The sequence below is a fragment of the Mauremys reevesii genome, linkage group 13 (genome assembly GCF_016161935.1).
Source record: "Mauremys reevesii isolate NIE-2019 linkage group 13, ASM1616193v1, whole genome shotgun sequence".
Lineage (NCBI taxonomy): Eukaryota > Metazoa > Chordata > Testudines > Geoemydidae > Mauremys > Mauremys reevesii.
Window position 1 is genome coordinate 4,715,420 of NC_052635.1, and position 19,854 is coordinate 4,735,273.

At 57.8% G+C, this 19,854-nt stretch overlaps 1 protein-coding gene across 1 annotated transcript in view; it reads right to left on the minus strand.

The window, feature by feature from the left end:
• LOC120380516 (myosin-7) overlaps positions 1-19,854 on the minus strand; it is a 28,867-nt gene that overhangs the window by 6,835 nt on the left and 2,178 nt on the right. The window contains exons 4-32 of the mRNA XM_039498279.1: positions 19,615-19,771; positions 19,041-19,068; positions 18,549-18,660; positions 17,745-17,837; positions 17,175-17,238; positions 16,959-17,057; positions 16,187-16,290; positions 15,928-16,066; positions 15,711-15,829; positions 15,116-15,265; positions 14,653-14,823; positions 13,491-13,800; positions 13,204-13,277; positions 12,746-12,833; positions 12,003-12,120; positions 11,781-11,904; positions 8,610-8,746; positions 8,227-8,482; positions 7,696-7,938; positions 7,120-7,296; positions 6,696-6,841; positions 6,339-6,429; positions 5,140-5,529; positions 4,683-4,809; positions 4,177-4,295; positions 3,484-3,680; positions 2,168-2,351; positions 465-630; positions 206-330 (exon numbers count right to left, since the gene is read on the minus strand). Coding sequence (XP_039354213.1) covers positions 206-330; positions 465-630; positions 2,168-2,351; positions 3,484-3,680; positions 4,177-4,295; positions 4,683-4,809; positions 5,140-5,529; positions 6,339-6,429; positions 6,696-6,841; positions 7,120-7,296; positions 7,696-7,938; positions 8,227-8,482; positions 8,610-8,746; positions 11,781-11,904; positions 12,003-12,120; positions 12,746-12,833; positions 13,204-13,277; positions 13,491-13,800; positions 14,653-14,823; positions 15,116-15,265; positions 15,711-15,829; positions 15,928-16,066; positions 16,187-16,290; positions 16,959-17,057; positions 17,175-17,238; positions 17,745-17,837; positions 18,549-18,660; positions 19,041-19,068; positions 19,615-19,771 — 4,308 coding nt within the window. The remainder of the gene's footprint in view (positions 1-205; positions 331-464; positions 631-2,167; positions 2,352-3,483; positions 3,681-4,176; positions 4,296-4,682; positions 4,810-5,139; positions 5,530-6,338; positions 6,430-6,695; positions 6,842-7,119; positions 7,297-7,695; positions 7,939-8,226; positions 8,483-8,609; positions 8,747-11,780; positions 11,905-12,002; positions 12,121-12,745; positions 12,834-13,203; positions 13,278-13,490; positions 13,801-14,652; positions 14,824-15,115; positions 15,266-15,710; positions 15,830-15,927; positions 16,067-16,186; positions 16,291-16,958; positions 17,058-17,174; positions 17,239-17,744; positions 17,838-18,548; positions 18,661-19,040; positions 19,069-19,614; positions 19,772-19,854) is intronic.

Sequence of the window (19,854 nt, forward strand, 5' to 3'; positions counted from 1 at the left end):
GAAAGAAAGAAAGAAAGAATGGAAAAAGTGGCAGTCAGAAGAAAAGAATGAGTGAAAAAGGCAAGGGTGAATGAGAGGGGAAGACCGGGAAAGGGTTGGAAAGAGAGAAAGGGAAAATCAAATCAGAAGAGGCAGAGCTGGTGCCAGGGGGTTCCCGGCTGAGCCCCACACAGCTCTGGAAGGGATGCTCGGCCGTGCCCCTCACCTCAGCCTCCTCCAGCGCCGCCTGCAGCTCCATCTTCTCGGCCTCCAGCTGCTTCCGCACCTTCTCCAGCTCATGGATGGTTTTCCCACTGGTTCCCAGCTGCTCCGTCAGGTCCGAGATCTCCTCTGCAGGGGGAGAGAGACCGCGCTAAGCGGGAGGTGGGTCATGGCTAGGACGGGAGATCGTCCTACCCCAGCATGGGGCCAGGAGGTGCTGTGCTGCTGGGAGCGGGGGCAGGGGGTGCTGGGGAGATTCTCACCCTGTAGGTTCTTGTTCTCTCTCTTGAAGGTCTCCAGATGCTCCAGCGACTCCTCATAGGCGTTCTTCAGCTTGAAGAGCTCGGTGCTGAGCGACCGCGCCTCCTTCTGCGACGACTCCAGCTCCGTCTGCGACTCCTCGAACTTCTGCTTCCACTCGGACAGGATCTGGGGGTGGCGGGTGGGGGTGAGAGAGTCACGCCAATGGAGGAGCCCTCTGCTCAGCAGAGACAACTCCCTGCTCTGGGCCCCTCTCCCTTCTCTCCCCTTTCCTCTAGCTTTTCATTCCTTCCTGCGTTCCCGTTCCTCGGTCTCTCCCCCTTTCCATAGATTCTAAGCCCAGTCACCCATGTCTCCAGCCCTTCCTGACAGGTGAGCTAGAACATGTCTTAAGAGACGCCAGTTCTTGATTTAAAGATGCCAAGTGATGGAGAAGCCGCCGTCGGCCTGGGCTGGTGTGATGCAGTAGGGATTGTCTGCACAGTGACTGGGAGAGCAGGGGAGGACTTTAGGTGATGGACAGAACCTGAGCCAGGCAGGGGGGTGGGGGAGTCAACACCTTTGCCCGGGAAGCTGGACAAAGGCAGGGAGCCGGCGGGAGAGGGTGGGGTCAGTGTCGGTTTGGGGCTGGGGGGTGCAGTGCAGGGAATCCCAAGCTGGGATCTAAGCTCCCTGAACCCCCAGAGGGACTCGATTGAGGGGTCCTGGTTGTGCCCACAAGCTCTGCTGTAGCCTGTGTTCCTATTGTCCAATAAACCTTCTGTTTTACTGGCTGGCTGAGAGTCCCGGTGAGTCCCAGGAAGAGGGGTGCAGAGCCGGACTCCCCCACACTCCGTGACTGTTGGCTGTTCTAAGGGTTAATTTCTGTGCCCGTGAAAAATTTCCACCTTATTTCTAGTCTGAACATGTTGTGCTTCAGAGTCCAGCCACTGGGTCTCGTTCTCCTTTGGGCGTTGAGATTCAAGAGAGCCCTACCAGAAAACCTCTTGCCTAGGTCGATCCTTGTAGACCATAATCAAGTCACCTCGTAAGCTCTGAGATATTATGGTCCCCCCATCTTCGAAAGGAGAACAAGCTGGGAGAGGGGTGGAAATGGTGACTTTTGGGGGAAACAAATATTTTTCACCCTTCAGCAACCCAAATCAGAATGTTTTCTGCCCCAAAATACCCAAGTGTTGGTTGCCGAAAACTATTTTTTGCTTCCTTGGCTCTGTTTCATTCACTCCTTGGCTCTGTTTCATTCATTCCCTGGCTCTGTTTCATTCACTCGTTCTTTATTTGGCTCTAGTTCGTTTTCTTTCCATTTTTCACCCTATCTACCTTTTGCCTCCATTTAAGTCCCTCTTTGCTCTGTTTCATTCATTTGTTCATTGGCCTTTTATTCTATTTTTCTTTGGCTCTTTCTCGTTCTCTCTTTTAGTCTTTGGCTCCTGCCCTCTCGTTCATTTTTACTTTTCTTCCATTTTTTTGCTCTATTTTACTTATATTTGGTTTTGCTTCTTTCTTTCCTAGGCTCGATTTTATTCCTTCTGTGCTCTGTGTCCTTTGTTTCCTTCTAGTCTTTGATCTATTTCATTCATTCTGTTTTATCCCTCTCTTCCTTCCTTCCTCCCTTCCTTCCTTCCTTGGTTTTATTTAATTTATTATTTTTTGGCTTTGTATTCAATTCTCTCTCTCTCTCTCTCCCCTCCTCCCCCTGTCCCACCTTGTCAAAGTTTCTCTGCTTCTTGTCCAGAGCGGCTGCGGCGGCGTTCGACCGCTCCACGTCCACCATCAGGTCCTCGATCTCATTCTGCAGCCGGTGCTTGGTCTTCTCCAGCGACGAGCACTTGGCGTTCACGGCCTCCACTGCCTCCTCCGCCTCCTGCAGCCGCTGCGCCAGCTTCTTCCTGCCACCGGGGGGCGACAGACACCATTAGTCACCAAAGAGTGACCTCGGCTCTTCCCCACCTCCCTGGGCCTTGGAGTTACGGGGCGGGGGGGATTCATAGCAGAAAAATGCCAGTGACACTGGCCTGATGGTCTAGACCATTCTAGGCAAGTTCCCTATAGAAAATTACCAAGACACTGGCTTGACATGTGGGATTATGATGTTCTAGACTGCTCTAGACCATTGTAGAAAATCTTTCAGCTGTACATGACCAAGACACTGGCCGGATGCATGGGAACCTTCTGTTCTAGACCATTCAAGACAAAAGGAGTTTCTGGTTCATGGTGTGGAATAGAGAGAGAGACACACCTCCACTTCAGGGCAACATGGAAGGAAATAGGAGAGATGGCGGGAATGTGGAACCAAGCATAAGAGAGGATGAAAGGGAAGGGAAGGATAAACAAGAATGAACAGTATCAGAGGGGTAGCCATGTTAGTCTGGATCTGAATGAACAGGAAGAACAAACAATCAGGAAGAAAGAATGAACAGAAAGAAAGGACAAGAAGAAAGAAAGAACAGGAAGATGAAAGGAAAAAAGAAAAAGAATGAGTCAAACAATAAAAAAGGAAAAACAGAAGGAATGAAAGAAGGAAGAAAAGAATGAAAAAGGATGAAAGGAAAAAAGAACAGGCAGAAGAAAGAACAAAGAAATGAAAAGCCAAGAGAAAGAAAGGAAGCAAGAGAGATGGGAAGACAGAACAAACAAAGCAAGGAATGAAAGAACAACAGAAAGAAAGAAAAAATGACAGAACAAACAAGAGAATGAAGGGGGGGGGGGAGAATGAATGAGAGAAACAAGAGGAGCAGATGAAAGAAAAAAGAACAAATGAATAAGAGAATGCACGGAAAGATAAAAGAACAAGGGAACAAAAAGAAAAAAGGAGGGCTTGAATGAGAGGGTGAAAGAACCAGGACTGGAAGCATGGGGCAATGGAAGGGTTCTAGACCGCTCTAGACAAAACATCCAAAACACTGGCCTGCCACACGGGATCCTCATGTTCCGGAAGGCTCTAGAGCCTTCTACACACGGTGCCAGGACGGGGGGAAGGCAGGGAGGGGATGGGGAGAGGCAAAGCCGCCCGCCACTCACTTGGCCTCCTCCAGCTCCTCCGTCCGCTGGATGGCGTCCGTCTCGTACTTGGTTCTCCACTGCGCCACCTCGGAGTTGGCCTTGGAGAGCGAGCGCTGCAGCTCGGCCTTCGCCTCCGTCTCCTCCTCGTACTGCTCCCGCAGCAGGTCGCAGTCGTGCCGGGCCGACTGCAGCGCGTGCGCCAGGGCGTTCTTCGCCTGGCGTGGGGGACGAAGAGCTCTGCCGGTGCCCCTCACTCCCGACCCGCAACCCCTGCCAGCCCAGCCCTGGGCTCCTCAACCCTGCCGGTGCCCCTCACTCCCGACCCGCAGCCCCCTGCTAGCCCAGCCCTGCCCCCCCGAGCTCTGCCGGCGCCCCTCACTCCCGACCCGCAACCCCTGCCAGCCCAGCCCTGGGCTCCTCAGCTCTGCCGGTGCCCCTCACTCCCGACCCGCAACCCCCTGATAGCCCAGCCCTGCCCCCCGAAGCTCTGCCGGTGCCCCTCCCACCAGCCCCGCAACCCCCTGATAGCCCAGCCCTGCCCCCCGAAGCTCTGCTGGTGCCCCTCACTCCCGACCCGCAGCCCCTGCCAGCCCAGCCCTGCCGGTGCCCCTCACTCCCGACCCGCAACCCCCTGCCAGCCCAACTCTGGGCTTCTCAGCTCTGCCGGTGCCCCTCACTCCCGACCCGCAGCCCCTGCCAGCCTGGCCTTGCCTTGGCCTCTTCCTCCAGTTGTCTCTTGAGATCCTCCAGCTGCTGGGTGTACGTCAGCTTCCCCCGCGTCAGCTGGTTGACCAGCGCGTCCTTCTCGTCCAGCTGCCTGGCCAGCTCGCCTGGGCGCGGCAGGAGGAAACCAGGGACCATCCTTCGCGGGGACCCCACACCCCAGTGCATGGGGGCCAGGAGGGGGCTCCCAGGGGCGTGGGGGGTCCCCCAGGGAGGGGCAGAGGGCGGGGAGGCGGGTTAGAGGGCTCAGGGGCTCGTGCATGGTGTGTGGGATGCAGGGGGGAGGGAGGGACATGGGGGGCCAGGAGGGGGCTCCCAGAGGGCACATCCCTTATGGGTGCTCAGGAGGATGCAGCAAGACTCAAGGGCAGGTGAGGGAGTCCCAGGGGCACGGGGGGGGTCCCACGTTTGCAGGGGATACCAGTGGTGAAGGGTCCCAGGGGTGTAGGGGGACGGAGGGCTCCCAGCGGGCAGGGCAGGGGTTCCCCACTCACCGTTCTCAGCCTGGAGCTTGGCACGCTGGGTGGTGAGGTCGTTCACCATACGCTGCGCCTCCTCGGACTTGGTCCTGTGTTCGTTCAGCTGGTCCTCCACCGTCCGGCACAGCTTCTCCAGGTTGGCCTGGGGAAGGGGAGGCGTCGGGGCGGCAAAGGGAAGGAAGAGGGGAAGAAACCAACGGGAGAATGAAGGAGCGACAGGAAAAGGAGACCCTGAAAACCTGGGAGGGCGGCAGAAAGAGAGGCACCTCCCCCGTCGCGCTAGCGCTGCCCACTGGCTTCGGCCGCGCCTCCCTCCTGCCTTTGCCGGGCCCTCGTGAGCACCGGTTCTAAGTAGGGGGAAGTGGCTCCTCCCCCACTGATGCTGCCCTCACAGCTAGGATCGGCGCCTCCATCCTTAGCCCCTCCCACTACCCATGGCCCCTCTCCCTCCATGGGCCTGCCCCCGGGGCACCTTGGCTTTGAGCAGCTGCTCCACGTTGGAGCTGACGTCGTCCAGCTCCAGCTTGAGCTCGCTCTTCTCCTTCTCCAGCTTCTGCTTGACGCGCTGCAGGTTGTCGATCTGCTCGCCCAGCTCGGCCACCGAGTCGGCGTGTTTCTTGCGCAGGGTGGCGGCCGTGGCCTCGTGCTGCAGCGTGGCCTCCTCCAGGTCCCGCCGCATCTTCTGGAACTCCGCCTCCCGCTTCTTGTTCAGCTCGATCTGCACCGAGGTGGCGCCGCCCGCCTCCTCCAGCCGCTCGCTGATCTCCTCCAGCTCCCGCGACAAGTCCGAGCGCAGCTTCTCCACCTTGGCCCGGGCCGTGCGCTCTGCCTCCAGCTCCTCCTCCAGCTCCTCGATGCGCGCCTGCAGCCGGAGAGAGACCCACGGGCTTAGACAGGCCTAGAACGTCACACCCTCTAGAGCAGGCAGGAACTCGTGGGGTAGAGGAACAAAGGTCCTCAGCCAATTCTAGAACATGACGTATGGTAGATACGACAGAAAAGTTCTAGGAACAAATGTCATTAGCCAGATCTCAGACACCCATTTTCACATAGGGCATGTAGACGTCCTGGGTCCTGGGAAAGAATGAACTGGGTCTACAACACACAGATGTTCTAGATCCGAGAACGCACGTATTGGCGGGGGGTCTAGAAGGAAGTGGCCTGAGCAGCCTCTACAGCGCCCAGTGTGGAAAACGGCTGGTGGACATTCTAGCGCAGGGAAGGAACCATACGGATTCTGGAGATTCGCTGTTCAATCAGGAGAGAGCTCAGATAACCGATTTCTTTAAACAGATCTAGACCCCACCGTGCCAAATGAAGCACGCAGATGTTCTAGATCTTTATAAAAGGAGTCTAAGTTCTAGACGCAAAGGACCATAGGCTCAGGCCAATATGAGATCTTCTCCCTTGTGGGACCTGCTTTTCTACAGCAGAGAGGAAATAATTTTCCTGAGAGACAAAAGCGGGTCTAGACTTTCAGTGGAGGAGCGCTCCTCCCTCCTGATTCTAGACCGGAGAGAAAGGAGAGGAGGGATTGTGGAGACACCCCCAAGCAACACAGAGTAAATCTGGAGAGGAGACGAGCACCGAGATCGTCCTCTTACCAGCCCAGCTAGGTGGGGAGCGTTTCTGTACCCCAGCTCTGGGGATGTACAAGCCAGCCTGCCTCACCTGAAGCTCTTTGAGCTTTTTCTGGAGCTGGGCAACGACCAGTTGTTCATCCTCAATCCGGGCATTCAGCGCGCTGAGCTCAAAGTCTTTCCTGAAGGAGACAGAAAACAAGTTCTCTCTCTGGCTCTGGGACGGGAGTGGGGTCTAGTGGCTACAGCAAGAGGCCTTGGAGCCTGGACTCCTGGGTTCTACCCCTGGCTCCTGGAGGGGAGTGGGGTCTAGTGGTTAGAGTGGGAGGTTGGGCGCCAGGACTCCTGGGTTCTACCCCTGGCTCCGGGAGGGAGTGGGGTCTAGGGGTTAGAGCAAAGAGGGGCTGGGCATCAGGACTGCTGGCTGGTGACACAAGGAGGCTCCTACTTTTTCAGTTTCTCGTCCAGCTGCTGCTTGTCATTTTCCAGGTCCATGATGCTCTCCTGGGCCAGTTTCAAGTCTCCTTCCAGCTTCCTCTTGGCCCGTTCCAGGTCCATGCGGATCTTCTTCTCCTGCTCCAGGGAGCCCTCCAACTGAGAGAGAGAAAGACAATGAATCCAGGAAGCCGGGGTCCACTCAGCAGGACGTTTTTAGTGGGAAATCCCCCAGTGATGGATCATCCTCCATCGGAGACACTCTGCTCTGATCCCCCCTGGTCCCTCCCTGGACCCGCCCTTGGACCCCTCAGAGATAACCACTCCAGACACAACATCCCCCAGAGTCTAAAGAGGCACCAAACGGTGAGGAAGTAATAACCTATCAGTAATGCCATCGAGCTCCTTAGCCCCATCCCCGGGCCGCTGGTGCTTACGTCGTCCACCTGCTGCTCCAGCTTGACCTTGGCTTTGGTCAAGGTGTTGACCTTGTCCTCCTCGGCCTGTAGGTCGTCCAGCGCTTGCTGATGGGCCTCCTGCAGGGCCTTCTTCTCCTTGGTCAGCTTGGCTATTATCTCATCCAGCCCGGCCATCTCCTCTGTCAGGTTCTTCACCTGTAAGCAGATAAATCAGGTGGGTTTAGATATCGGGTGGCCCAACGGTGAAGCTCAGTGTTGGAGATTAGTGGTTCCATGGGAAGACAGAGGATTGAGGCCACTAACTCAAAACAGCAATCCTTGAATCCACTTGACCAACCCAACGCAATCATCCCTCAGGCCACTGAACCAACCCAACCATCCTTGATGACACTCAACCCAACCCAAACATCCCACAGGCCACTCAATCCAACCCAGCCAGTCTTGACAACACTCAGTCTAACCAGGTCTCAGGCCAAGAAATCCAACCCAACCAACCATGTGGCCACTCGCCTCAGTCCAACTAGCCTTGATACCACTCAACTGCAGTAGTCTTGAAGCCACTTATCGCAGTCAAAATCCTGTCTCTGCCCTCACCTTGTTCTCCGTCGCGTGTTTCTCCTTCTCCACCTTGGCCAAGGTCAGCTCCAGGTCGTCAATGTCCTTCTTGAGCTCCGAGCACTCGTCCTCCAGCTTCCTCTTCTTGGCCGTCAGCTCAGCATTCATCTCCTCCTCGTCCTCCAGCCGCTCCGTCTGCTCCTTCACCTTGGCCTCCAGCTGGATCTTGTTCTTGATCAGCTGGTCGCAGCGCTCCTCGGCATCTGCAAGATTGTCTTGCTCCTGAAAGGAAAGAAGAAAAGGACGGAGAGAATGAAGGAAAGAAGGAGTGTGATAGGTTGATAGGTGAAGCTTGGAGTTCAAGGATAGGGGAATCCCTTCTTCTAAGTTGGAGCTCCTCCGTGGGCATCAGGGAGAATTCAAACTGTGGGATCTCCATCATTCATGGCCCAACCAGTCTTGAGGCCGTTCATCCAAACCCAATCCACCCACCTTCAGGCTCCTCAATGCAATCTCACGGACCAGGGGGCCCAGAGGGGTCGGGGGGGGGGGAACCCTTCCATCACTCACAGCCTGCACTTGCAGCTGGAGATCGTTCTTCTCCTGCAGCAGAGAGACCATCTTCTCCTCCAGCTCCTTCCTCCGGGCCTCCGACTTCTCTAGCGCCTCCTTCAGGCGCCCGAACTCCTCCTTCATGGCCAGCATCTCCTTCTCCGTCTCAGCGCTCTTCAGGAGCGGCTTGATCTTGAAGTAGAGCTTCATCCAGGGCCAGTTCTTCACCCCCATGAAGGCCCGGATGTTCCACTGTATCACCAGCAAGGAGTCCCTGGCAGGAAGGGAGGCCACATGAGCTGGAGCTGTGAACTTCCCCACAGCAGTGCCCCAGTCAGAAATGGCTGCGAGCTTCCCTACAACAACAACGGCTCCTATGACGCCTTCACACCCCACCCTACCTGCGTTCCAAGATCTTCTTGAATTCAAGGCGGGAGAGGACGCCCCGGGACTGGGCCTGGAGGCGGGTGATGATCCGGGCGAGCCGTTCATCCCGCATCTCCTCCAGCAGCCCCAGCAGCCCGGCCTTGAAGAACACCTGGGACAGCCGGCGAAATACAAACATCAGTAGAGCACCCCTAGTACCAGGCTGGGACCCCCCCCCACAGCCCAGCACCCCTAGTACCAGGCTGGGACCCCCCCCCAGCCCAGCACCCCTAGTACCAGGCTGGGACCCCCCCCCCAGCCCAGCACCCCTAGTAGCAGGCTGGGACACCCCACAGCCCAGCACCCCGAGTACCCGGCTGGGACCCCCCCCCCGCCCAGCACCCCTAGTACCAGGCTGGGACCCCCAGCCCAGCACCCTAGTACCAGGCTGGGACCCCCAGCCCAGCACCCCGAGTACCCGGCTGGGACCCCACACAGCCCAGCACCCCTATTACCAGGCTGGGACCCCCCCCCTGCCCAGCACCCCTAGTACCAGGCTGGGACCCCCCCCCAGCCCAGCACCCCTAGTACCAGGCTGGGACCCCCCCCACAGCCCAGCACCCCTAGTACCAGGCTGGGACCCCCCCCCAGCCCAGCACCCCTAGTACCAGGCTGGGACCCCCCCCCAGCCCAGCACCCCTAGTACCAGGCTGGGACCCCCCCCACACAGCCCAGCACCCCTAGTACCCGGCTGGGACCCCCCCCAGCCCAGCACCCTAGTACCAGGCTGGGACACCCCACACAGCCCAGCACCCTAGTACCAGGCTGGGACCCCCAGCCCAGCACCCCTAGTACCAGGCTGGGACCCCAGCCCAGCACCCCTAGTACCAGGCTGGGACCCCCACAGCCCAGCACCCTAGTACCAGGCTGGGACCCCCCAGCCCAGCACCCTGAGCACCAGGCTGGGACACCCCCCCAGCACCCCTAGTACCAGGCTGGGACACCCCACAGCCCAGCACCCCTAGTACCAGGCTGGGACACCCCCCCACAGCCCAGCACCCCTAGTACCAGGCTGGGACCCCACAGCCCAGCACCCCTAGTACCAGGCTGGGACCCCACACACACACAGCCTAGCACCCCTAGTACCAGGCTGGGACCCCAGCCCAGCACCCCTAGTACCAGGCTGGGACCCCCCCCCCAGCCCAGCACCCCTAGTACCAGGCTGGGACACCCCCACACAGCCCAGCACCCCTAGTACCAGGCTGGGACTCCCAGCCCAGCACCCCTAGTACCAGGCTGGGACCCCCACAGCCCAGCACCGAGCACCAGGCTGGGACCCCACAGCCCAGCACCCGAGCACCAGGCTGGAACCCCCAGCCCGGCACCCCGAGCACCAGGCTGGGACCCCACACACAGCCCAGCACCCCTAGTACCAGGCTGGGACCCCCAGCCCAGCACCCTAGTACCAGGCTGGGACCCCCCCCAGCCCAGCACCCCTAGTACCAGGCTGGGACCCCCACACACACAGCCCAGCACCCCTAGTACCAGGCTGGGACCCCCAGCCCAGCACCCCTAGTACCAGGCTGGGACCCCAGCCCAGCACCCTAGTACCAGGCTGGGACCCCCACAGCCCAGCACCCTAGTACCAGGCTGGGACCCCCACCCCAGCACCCCTAGTACCAGGCTGGGACCCCCAGCCCAGCACCCGAGCACCAGGCTGGGACCCCCACCCCAGCCCAGCACCCCGAGCACCAGGCTGGGACCCCCCCCACACACAGCCCAGCACCCCTAGTACCAGGCTGGGACCCCCACCCCAGCCCACCACCCCTCGTACCAGGCTGGGACCCCCAGCCCAGCACCCTAGTACCAGGCTGGGACCCCCAGCCCAGCACCCCTAGTACCAGGCTGGGACCCCACAGCCCAGCACCCGAGCACCAGGCTGGGACCCTCCCCACAGCCCAGCACCCCTAGTACCAGGCTGGGACCCCACAGCCCAGCACCCCGAGCACCAGGCTGGGACCCCCCCACACACAGCCCAGCACCCCTAGTACCAGGCTGGGACCCCCCCCCAGCCCAGCACCCCTAGTACCAGGCTGGGACCCCACAGCCCAGCACCCAGCACCAGGCTGGGACCCCCACAGCCCAGCACCCTGAGCACCAGGCTGGGACCCCCAGCCCAGCACCCCTAGTACCAGGCTGGGACCCCACACACAGCCCAGCACCCCTAGTACCAGGCTGGGACCCCCACAGCCCAGCACCCCTAGTACCAGGCTGGGACCCCCACAGCCCAGCACCCCTAGTACCAGGCTGGGACCCCACAGCCCAGCACCCTAGTACCAGGCTGGGACCCCCACAGCCCAGCACCCCGAGCACCAGGCTGGGACCCCCCCCCAGCCCAGCGCCCCGAGCACCAGGCTGGGACCCCCACAACCCAGCGCCCCGAGCACCAGGCTGGGACCCCACAGCCCCGGACCCCGAGTACCAGGCTGGGACCCCACAACCCAGCGCCCGAGCACCAGGCTGGGACCCCACAACCCAGCGCCCGAGCACCAGGCTGGGATCCCCACAACCCAGCGCCCGAGCACCAGGCTGGGATCCCCACAACCCAGCGCCCCGAGCACCAGGCTGGGACCCTCCATAGCCCAGGACCCCGAGCACCAGGCTGGGACCCCCCCCCACAGCCCAGCACCCCGAGCACCAGGCTGGGACCCCCACACACAGCCCAGCACCCTAGTACCAGGCTGGGACCCCCACCCCAGCCCAGCACCCTAGTACCAGGCTGGGACCCCACACACAGCCCAGCACCCCTAGTACCAGGCTGGGACCCCACAGCCCAGCACCCTAGTACCAGGCTGGGACCCCCACAGCCCAGCACCCTAGTACCAGGCTGGGACCCCCCACAGCCCAGCACCCCGAGCACCAGGCTGGGACCCCCCCCCAGCCCAGCGCCCCGAGCACCAGGCTGGGACCCCACGGCCCAGCGCCCCCGAGCACCAGGCTGGGACCCCCCCACGGCCCAGGACCCCGAGCACCAGGCTGGGACCCCCCTCCACAGCCCAGCACCCCTAGTACCAGGCTGGGACCACCCCAGCACAGCGCCCCCGATGCCAGCTCACCCATACGGTCCCTGGTTCCTGGGGGTGTGGCTATCTGAGACCCTTCCCCCCCACAGGCTCCGCCCACCCACACGGGCTCCTCCCCCTCACCTTGGTGTGCCCGAATTTGTACTGGCTGGAGTCGATATCGAGGGAGCCCAGCAGCTTTTCCGCCCCCTTGCGGCTGTCGATGAACTGGCCCTCGGGGATGGCCGCGGGGTTCAGGATACGGTACCTGGGGGGAGGGGATCGTTAGTGACCCTGAATCTCTGAGCCCGTCCCGTGATGCTGCGAGCTTCCCCTGCAGCAGTGCCCCGGGGGGGGCAGACCCACCTCTGTCTGAAGTCCCCGTAGAGGATGCGGTTGGGGAAGCCCTTCCGGCAGATGCGGATGCCCTCCAGCACCCCGTTACAGCGCAGCTGGTGCATCACCAGGGGGTTGTCCATCACCCCTGGAGGCAGGAAAACGGGGGTTAGTGATGGAAAGGGGTGGAGCCTGGCCACCACAGGCCCCGCCCTTAACCTCTTGGCCACGCCCCTTGCCTCTGGAGAGGGGGTGGACAGGGAGCTTTATTCATGCAAATAAAGGCCCCGCCCCTTCCCACTGAGCGGCGCCCCCCAGGCCCTTAGCCCTGCCCGGCAGCTCTGGGGAGGGGTTGGTTTGGGTGGGAGCAGTGTTAGGCCACACCCACTCTGCCCTTTAGCTAGGGACAGAAGTGGAAGGGGGGCCCAATCTAGAACCACGCCCCCAACACATGCAGCCACGCCCATTTCCCCATTAACCACACCCCTCAGCCATAGGGAGAAATGGAGAGCGGATAATTTATGCAAAAGATGAACACGCCCCTCTTCCCCTTAGCCCCGCCCCTCTTCCTTTAGCCAGGTCCCCTCACCTCTGGGGAGGGATGGAGGGCAACAGAGACAGGAAAACCACGCGAACCCACTCCCCACCCCCTTGGCCACGAGCCCTCCCTCTGAACAGCCCTGAGCAACCCTGGAGCCGGTGACTTCCCCTGCCCCGGGGGTAGCGGCGCCCAGTGGGCAGAGGCTGGTGAGGGAGGCGGGGGGGTCACGTGCCTGGAGACTTGGTCTCATTGGGGATGATGCAGCGGACGAAGTGGGGGTGAGTTGAGCGCAGGTTTGTCATCAGCTTGTTCAGGTTCTCCTGGGGGGGTAGGGGGGAGAGATGAAGAGAACAGGACAGAAAAGGCGGGAGGGATGGATAAAGAGAACAAGGCAAAGAGAGGCAGAGAGGAATGGAGAGAACAAGAAAGAAAGAAAGAAAGAAAGAAAGAAAGAAAGAAGTGAGAGAGATGAACAATGAAACACGGAATGAAAAACAGACGGATGGAATGAGACAGAAAGGGAGGCAGAAAGATGGATAGAATGAGAGAGCAAGAGTCAAGGAGAGGCAAAGAAGACAGAACAAGAAACAGAGAGAGACAAAGAGGGTCTGTTAGGAATCTCCTCTAGCAGAGCTGATCCTACAGGAGGTCAGACCCCTACCTCGGCCGCCTGCCCCCGGGCCCCCTTACCCTATGCAGCGCTGACACCGTCTGGAAAGATGAACCCTTCTTCTTTGATCCTTTCCCCTTCCCACCTTCATGGGCTGTGAGGGAGAGAGACCCGCACCCATTAGAAAGGGAATGGGGACTAGTGGTTAGAGCGGGGGGAGGGGGCTGGGAGCCCAGGACTCCTGGGTTCTTTCTCTGGTTATGCGAGGGGAGTGGGGTCTGGTGGTTAGAGCGGGAGGCTGGGACTCAGGGGAGTGGGGTCTGGTGGTTAGAGCGGGGGGTTGGGACTCAGGGGAGAGGGGTCTTACCTGCGTCAGCCGCCGCATAGTTGGCGAAGAGGAGGGCAAGGAGTTTGAGGGAAGATTTCTGGTAGAGCCCCACCACTGTCTCATTGAGCGGGTCCTTGTTCTTCTGCAGCCAGCCCAGGATGTTGTAGTCCACCGTGCCGGCATAGTGCATGAGGGAGAAATGCGCCTCCGGCTTCCCCTTGATGTTCCGCGGCTTGCCGAAGTTCCCTGACTTGCCCAGGTGGTTGTCGTAGAGCTTGGCCTTGAAGGTCATGTCCGTCGCCTTGGGGAACATGCACTCCTCCTCCAGGATGGACATGATGCCCATGGGCTGCAGGACAGAGACAACTAGGAGTCACCACAGGCATACAGCAAAGGATTAAGGCTGCCTCTCTACCCTTAATTCTGCCCCTCATAAGAGACAACTTCAATTCTGTGATCATGTGCTGTGTTCCCACAGAACCCTGCCTCCTTCAGCGCCTGGCATGGACTGAACCAGGGCTGTGTCTGCCAGATCCTGCCTCACATGCTGCATGAGTTGCAAAGCATGGAGTGAATGAGGCAGGGGCTGCAGGAACAGAAAGGCTGGTCTTGGGGATAAGCAGCTTAATGCTGCCCCAGGGAATTAGATTCTCTTCCTGCCAAATTCTTCTGAGCCCTGCTTCAGTGTCCAGAGTGCTCCGAGCTCTGACCTGGAAACTGACATTGTAACGGACATGATGTGGCTGTGGAAAAGGCCAACGCTGTCCTACGGCTTGTCAGGACAGGTTTTTCCAGGAGAGAGGGAGGTTTTAATGCCATTGGACAAGGCACTGGCAAAACCTCATCTGGGATCCGGTGTGCAATTCCAGTCACCTGTTCCAAAAAGAAGGGCTGCTGGGACAATCAGGGGAACGGAGAGCAGGTCTTATGGGAGGCGAATGAAAGAGCTGGGCCTGTTTAGCATCAAACACAGGCTGAGAGGGGATCTGGGTGCTCAATGAATACATTGTGGGAGGGAGACACCAGGGAGGGAGAAGAGCTGATGAAGTGAAAGGAGAACATCGGCACAAGAGCAAAATGGGATGAACTGGCCAGGGATCAGCCAAGGCTGGAAATGAGAAGCAAAACCGGACTGCAGACCCTACTCCAACGGCCGCGACAGAGGCATGGAGGGTTGTGATGGAGTGGTGTTGGGAGGTACCTTCTCAATGAGGTCTATGCAGGCCTGCAGGTCCATGCCAAAGTCAATGAACACCCACTCGATCCCCTCTTTCTTGTACTCCTCCTGCTCCAGCACAAACATATGGTGGTTGAAGAACTGCTGCAGCTTCTCGTTGGTGAAGTTGATGCAGAGCTGCTCAAAGCTGTTGAACTGGGGAGGAGATTGGGGAACAAGAGACGAGTGAGAACAAAAAGTGCCCCCTGCTATGGTGAGACCATAATAGAGGCATCTGGGGAAGACATACCAGAGTGTAACTGTGCCTACCAGGTGGTGCTTTTCTATAGAGCCACCTAATGGAGGAAGGGAGGAACTGCACCACAATCAGCACTTCCTACAGCGCCCTCTGCTGGGAGAGGCTGGAGTTGGAGTAGCCAGGAGCTCCCCCATAGCCAGTGCCCCTGCCCTGCTCCCTACAGTACCCCCTGCTGGGGGAATCACTTACATCGAAGATCTCAAAGCCAGCAATGTCCAGCACTCCAATGAAATACTGACGCGGCTGCTTCGTCTCGAGGGTATTGTTGATCCTGGTCACCATCCAGCCGAACATCTTCTCATACACGGACTTGGCCAGGGCTCCTACAGCATAAGATACCTGGAGGATGACAAACGACCTGGTTACCTATTGCTCTTGCAGGCTGGGAGGATGAATACCAGGCCTGGTGGTCCCTGAGCATGGATCCCCACACTCTGGGCTGAACTCATGAGTCCCTTTTCCAATCACCCAGGCTCAATTCAGGTGAAAGCAAGAATGAAAGAAAAGAATGAGAAACAGGGAAGAAACAGTGAAATGTAGAGAAGAAAGAAAGAAAGAAAAATAGAGATGAAGCAGTGAGAGAAGGAGAAACACACAAAGTAAAAGAATAAAAGAAAGAAAAACATTGGAAGAAACCGAGACAGAAAGAACGGTAAAGTGGAGGAAATAAAAGAAAGAATGAGACACAAAGAAAGAATGAAAGAAAAAATAAGACAGAAAGAGGAGAGGAAAGAAGGAGTGAAAAAGGAGAAGGAAGGAAGGAAGGAAGGAAGTGAGTTCTCACCTGCTGGACAGTCTGCCCCTTGGTCACATACTCGTTCCCCACCTTGACCCGTGGGTGAACAAGCCCCTTTAGTAGATCTGACGAGTTCAACCCCATCAGGTAGGCGGATTTGTCCGCCTCTGGAAAAGCAAAGGAGACAATGTTCATCTTCCATTCCCCCAGCCCTGGGCATGACCAATCCCCACCCTGCATTGGCCTGGTCACCACTGGTGCCCACCCTCGGTGCCGTCGGGCTCGGCCTGCTCCTCGCGCTGCTTCTGCTTGAACTTCATGTTCCCGAAGTGCATGATGGCGCCCGTCAGCTTGTACAAGGAGTTCTTCTCCTCCTGGGTGAAGCCCAAGATGTCAAAGGCGCTCTGTGTTGGGAGAGGGACAAAATGTCAAGGCTTCCGACTGAAGAAGAGGCAGCAATGGCTTCCCAGCCAGTGGTCCCTTGAGAGTCTTCCTGGTCCCCTGCTGGCCCTGGCTATACTCACATCGGTGGCTATCAACTCTTCAGCGTCATCAATGGAAGACACCGTTGTCTCTCCTTGGGAGATGAAGGCGTAGTCATATGGGTTGTTGGTCACCAGCATCATGTCTGCAGAGGGAAGCTGATAGGTTACGGATGGACACACGACCCTTGTCTATTATATGACTCGTGTGCAACTCAACTTAGTGAAAGAGTGAGGATGCCACTCAACCAAAACCAGCTCAGCAAGCAAAGATCAAGGACTTGGGGCCACCCAGTTCAATTCCTCAAGACCTGAATTCACTCAACCCAACATGAGTCAACTCATCCAGACTCAACAGGACTTGAGGACACTGAATTCAGCTCTTCTGGATTTGAGGATCTCAGCCAGACTTGAAGATGCTAACTCAATCTAACAAGACTGGAGGCCACGCAACTCAACAAGATTTGATGCCTTTAAACATACTAAGATGTGAGAATGCTCAGCTCATGTCAAATCAACACGACATAAGGTCACTCCACTCTACTTGCAAGACTCAAGGGAACTCAGTTTAAGGATACTAGAGTTCATCATCTCACCGAGACGGGAAGGGATTCAGTGCAAGGATACTAGAGTCACTCCACTTGACTCAGACTCAAGGGAGCTCAACTTTACCTAAGGATACTAGAGTCCAGTGACCTTAACAAGCTTTGTGGACACACCACTCAGCTCATGAAGACGTGAAGCCACTCAGCTAGACACACTCACGTAGACATGAGCCCAAGCACAATCTGCCTGGGTTGCTGAAGATTCTCACCCAGGAGTTCTGGCTTCTTGTTGGACAGGATCTGGTAGTAGATGTGATAGCTCCTCTCAGATTTAAGCTGGCAGATGACCCGGGATTTTTCCAGGAGGTCTGAGGGAAAGGGGGAAAGAGTGGGTTAGAGAGAAGGTGTGGGGAGAGGCAGAGAGGAAGCATAAACCCATGAGGCACAGGATGGAGGCAGAGAACATTGACATTCAGCACACTCACAGGTCTCTATATCAGCTGAAGCCAACTTCCCCGTCGCCCCAAAATGAATCCGGATGAATTTACCCTAGAGAGGGAGGGAGAATGCTCAGGATTAGGGGCTAGTACAGCAGGGATAGCCCCACAGACTCCAAATACAGACCCCTTCCCCCGACTCCCACACAGCCCCACAACCTTCTTCCCCACAGCCACTCACCCCATACATGGCCCTTCAGGCCTCAATCCCCATAGACAGCCACCGAGACTTCTCCCCCAGATCTCCCACCTGAGAGACAGCCCCGCAATCTCCTTCCCTATAGACTCTCCCATCCCAGACACTCCCTTCAGACTCCCAAACTCCATAGACAGCCCCATAGATCCCTCCCCCAAAGACACCTCCACCCTACATACAACCACACAGACCTCTCCCCCCAGACATACAACCACACAACCTCTCCCCATAACCTCCTCCACCGACCCCCACATCTGCGACAACAGCCCCATGGCTTCCTTCTCCAGAGTTCCCACCCCAGACACAGCCCCACATACCCCTCTCCCAGCTCTCCACCTCCACCCTAATTCCAGGATACTCACGAATCGGGATGAGTTGTCATTCCTCACAGTCTTGGCGTTGCCAAAGGCCTCCAGGGCAGGGTTGGCCTGGATGATTTGATCCTCCAGGGTCCCCTGAAGGAGAAGCATCATACAGATGAGGGAAAAGGAAAAGGAACTAATTAGAGGGCAGAAAGGGAGGAGTGAGACAGAGAATGGGCGATGGGAAGAATGAGAGAGAGATGGATGGACAGACAGACAGGGGGATGGATGGATGGGTGAACAGATATAGGAATGGGATAGATAGGTGGGTACAGAGATGGAGGGATGGGGATGGATGGATGGTAGCAGATAAACCAGGGATTGGCAACCTTTGGCATGCGGCCTGCCAGGGTAAGCACCCTGGCGGGCCGGGCCGGTTTGTTTACCTGCCGTGTTTATCTACACGTCCACAGGTTTGGCCAATCGCGGCTCCCACTGGCCGCGGTTCGCCACTCCATGCCAATGGGGGCTGTGGGAAGCATGCAGGCCGAGGGATGTGCTGGCCCCCCTTCCCGCAGCCCCCATTGGCCTGGAGCAGCGAACCGCGCCCAGTGGGAGCCGCAATCGGCCGAACCTGCAGATGCAGCAGGTAAACACACCGGCCCAGCCCGCCAGGGTGCTTACCTTGGCGGCCATGTGCTAAAGGTTGCCGACTCCTGAGATAAACGCAAGGCCAGGGATGGACAGATGGACATGGGGATGGGCACAGGTGGATGGACATGGGGATGGACAGATGGACATGGGGATGGGCATAGGTGGATGGACATGGGGATGGATACAGGCATAGATGGGTGGAGGCCACACCTTGCTCTTGTCCACCTGCTCCTTCTTGCTGCGGTCACTGATGGCCGCGATGACGGCAAAGTACTGAATGACCCGCTTGGTGTTCACGGTCTTCCCCGCCCCAGATTCTCCGCTGGGGGACAGGAGGAGAGAGAGTGAGACACAGCCCCTCCCGCCTGTGCCCCACCCACCCCGAGCGCAGTAGAAGCAGGAAGACTCCATGCAGAATTCAGGAGTCAGGACTTAAGAGAGGGGGCGGGGCTTCAGAATTCAGTGAGGGGCGGGGCTTCAGAATTCAGTGAGGGGCGGGGCTTCAGAATTCAGTGTGGGGGCAGGGAGGTTAAAACTTTAGTAGGTGGGGCTAAGACTTGAAGAGTTGGGGCTACAATACAAGAAGGATTAAAACTTTGGGGGGCAGGATCAGACTTCAAGGGGGCTGTTAAAGGTTTTGGGGTGCAGTGATTTTGTGGGGGGATGAGGGGTCGAGAGAGGAAGGGATGGGGTGACACTCACGTGATGAGGATTGACTGGTTCTCCCGATCTGGAAAGAAGAAGGGGAGGAGAAACAGCATGAGGTGGATAGAAGCTACCTAGCCCCATCCTGCCCACCCCAGGGTGCCCCCCACCCCAGATCAGAGTGACGTCCTTTACCCATCCACATGTGCTGGTAGGCAGAGAGGGAAAGGAAGCAGTGGGATAGGTGTGCAGGTTAGGGGTTTATGCTTAGGGGTATAGTTAGGGCGAGAGACTATGGTTATGGCCAGGGGTATAGTTAGGGTTAGGGGTATATTTATGGTTATGGGTATAATTAGGGTTAAGCTTATGGATAGGAGTATAGTTAAGGTTAGGTTTATATTTATGGCTATGGCTGGAGTAGAATTAAGGTTAGGGTTATATTTATGGTTATGGTTAGGGGTATAGTTAAGGATAGGGTTATGGCTGGGGTAGAGTTAAGGTTAGGGTTATATTTATGGTTATGGTTAGGGGTATAGTTAAGGATAGGGTTATGGCTGGGGTAGAGTTAAGGTTAGGGTTATATTTATGGTTATGGTTAGGGGTATAGTTAAGGATAGGGTTAGGTCCCTACCCGTCAGCATGTTCTGGTAGGCGTTGTCAGAGATGGAGAAGATGTGGGGTGGGGCTTCGCTTCTCTTCTTGCCCCTGTAGGCGCCTACCACCTCCGCGTTATAGACCGGCAACCACTTGTAGGGATTGACCGTCACGCAGAACAGCCCCGAGTAGGTCTGGAGAGGGGGAATGGGATGGGGGGGAGGCCGGAGAATGGGAAGATAATGGAGATGATGCCTCCCCTACTCCCCCGTGATCC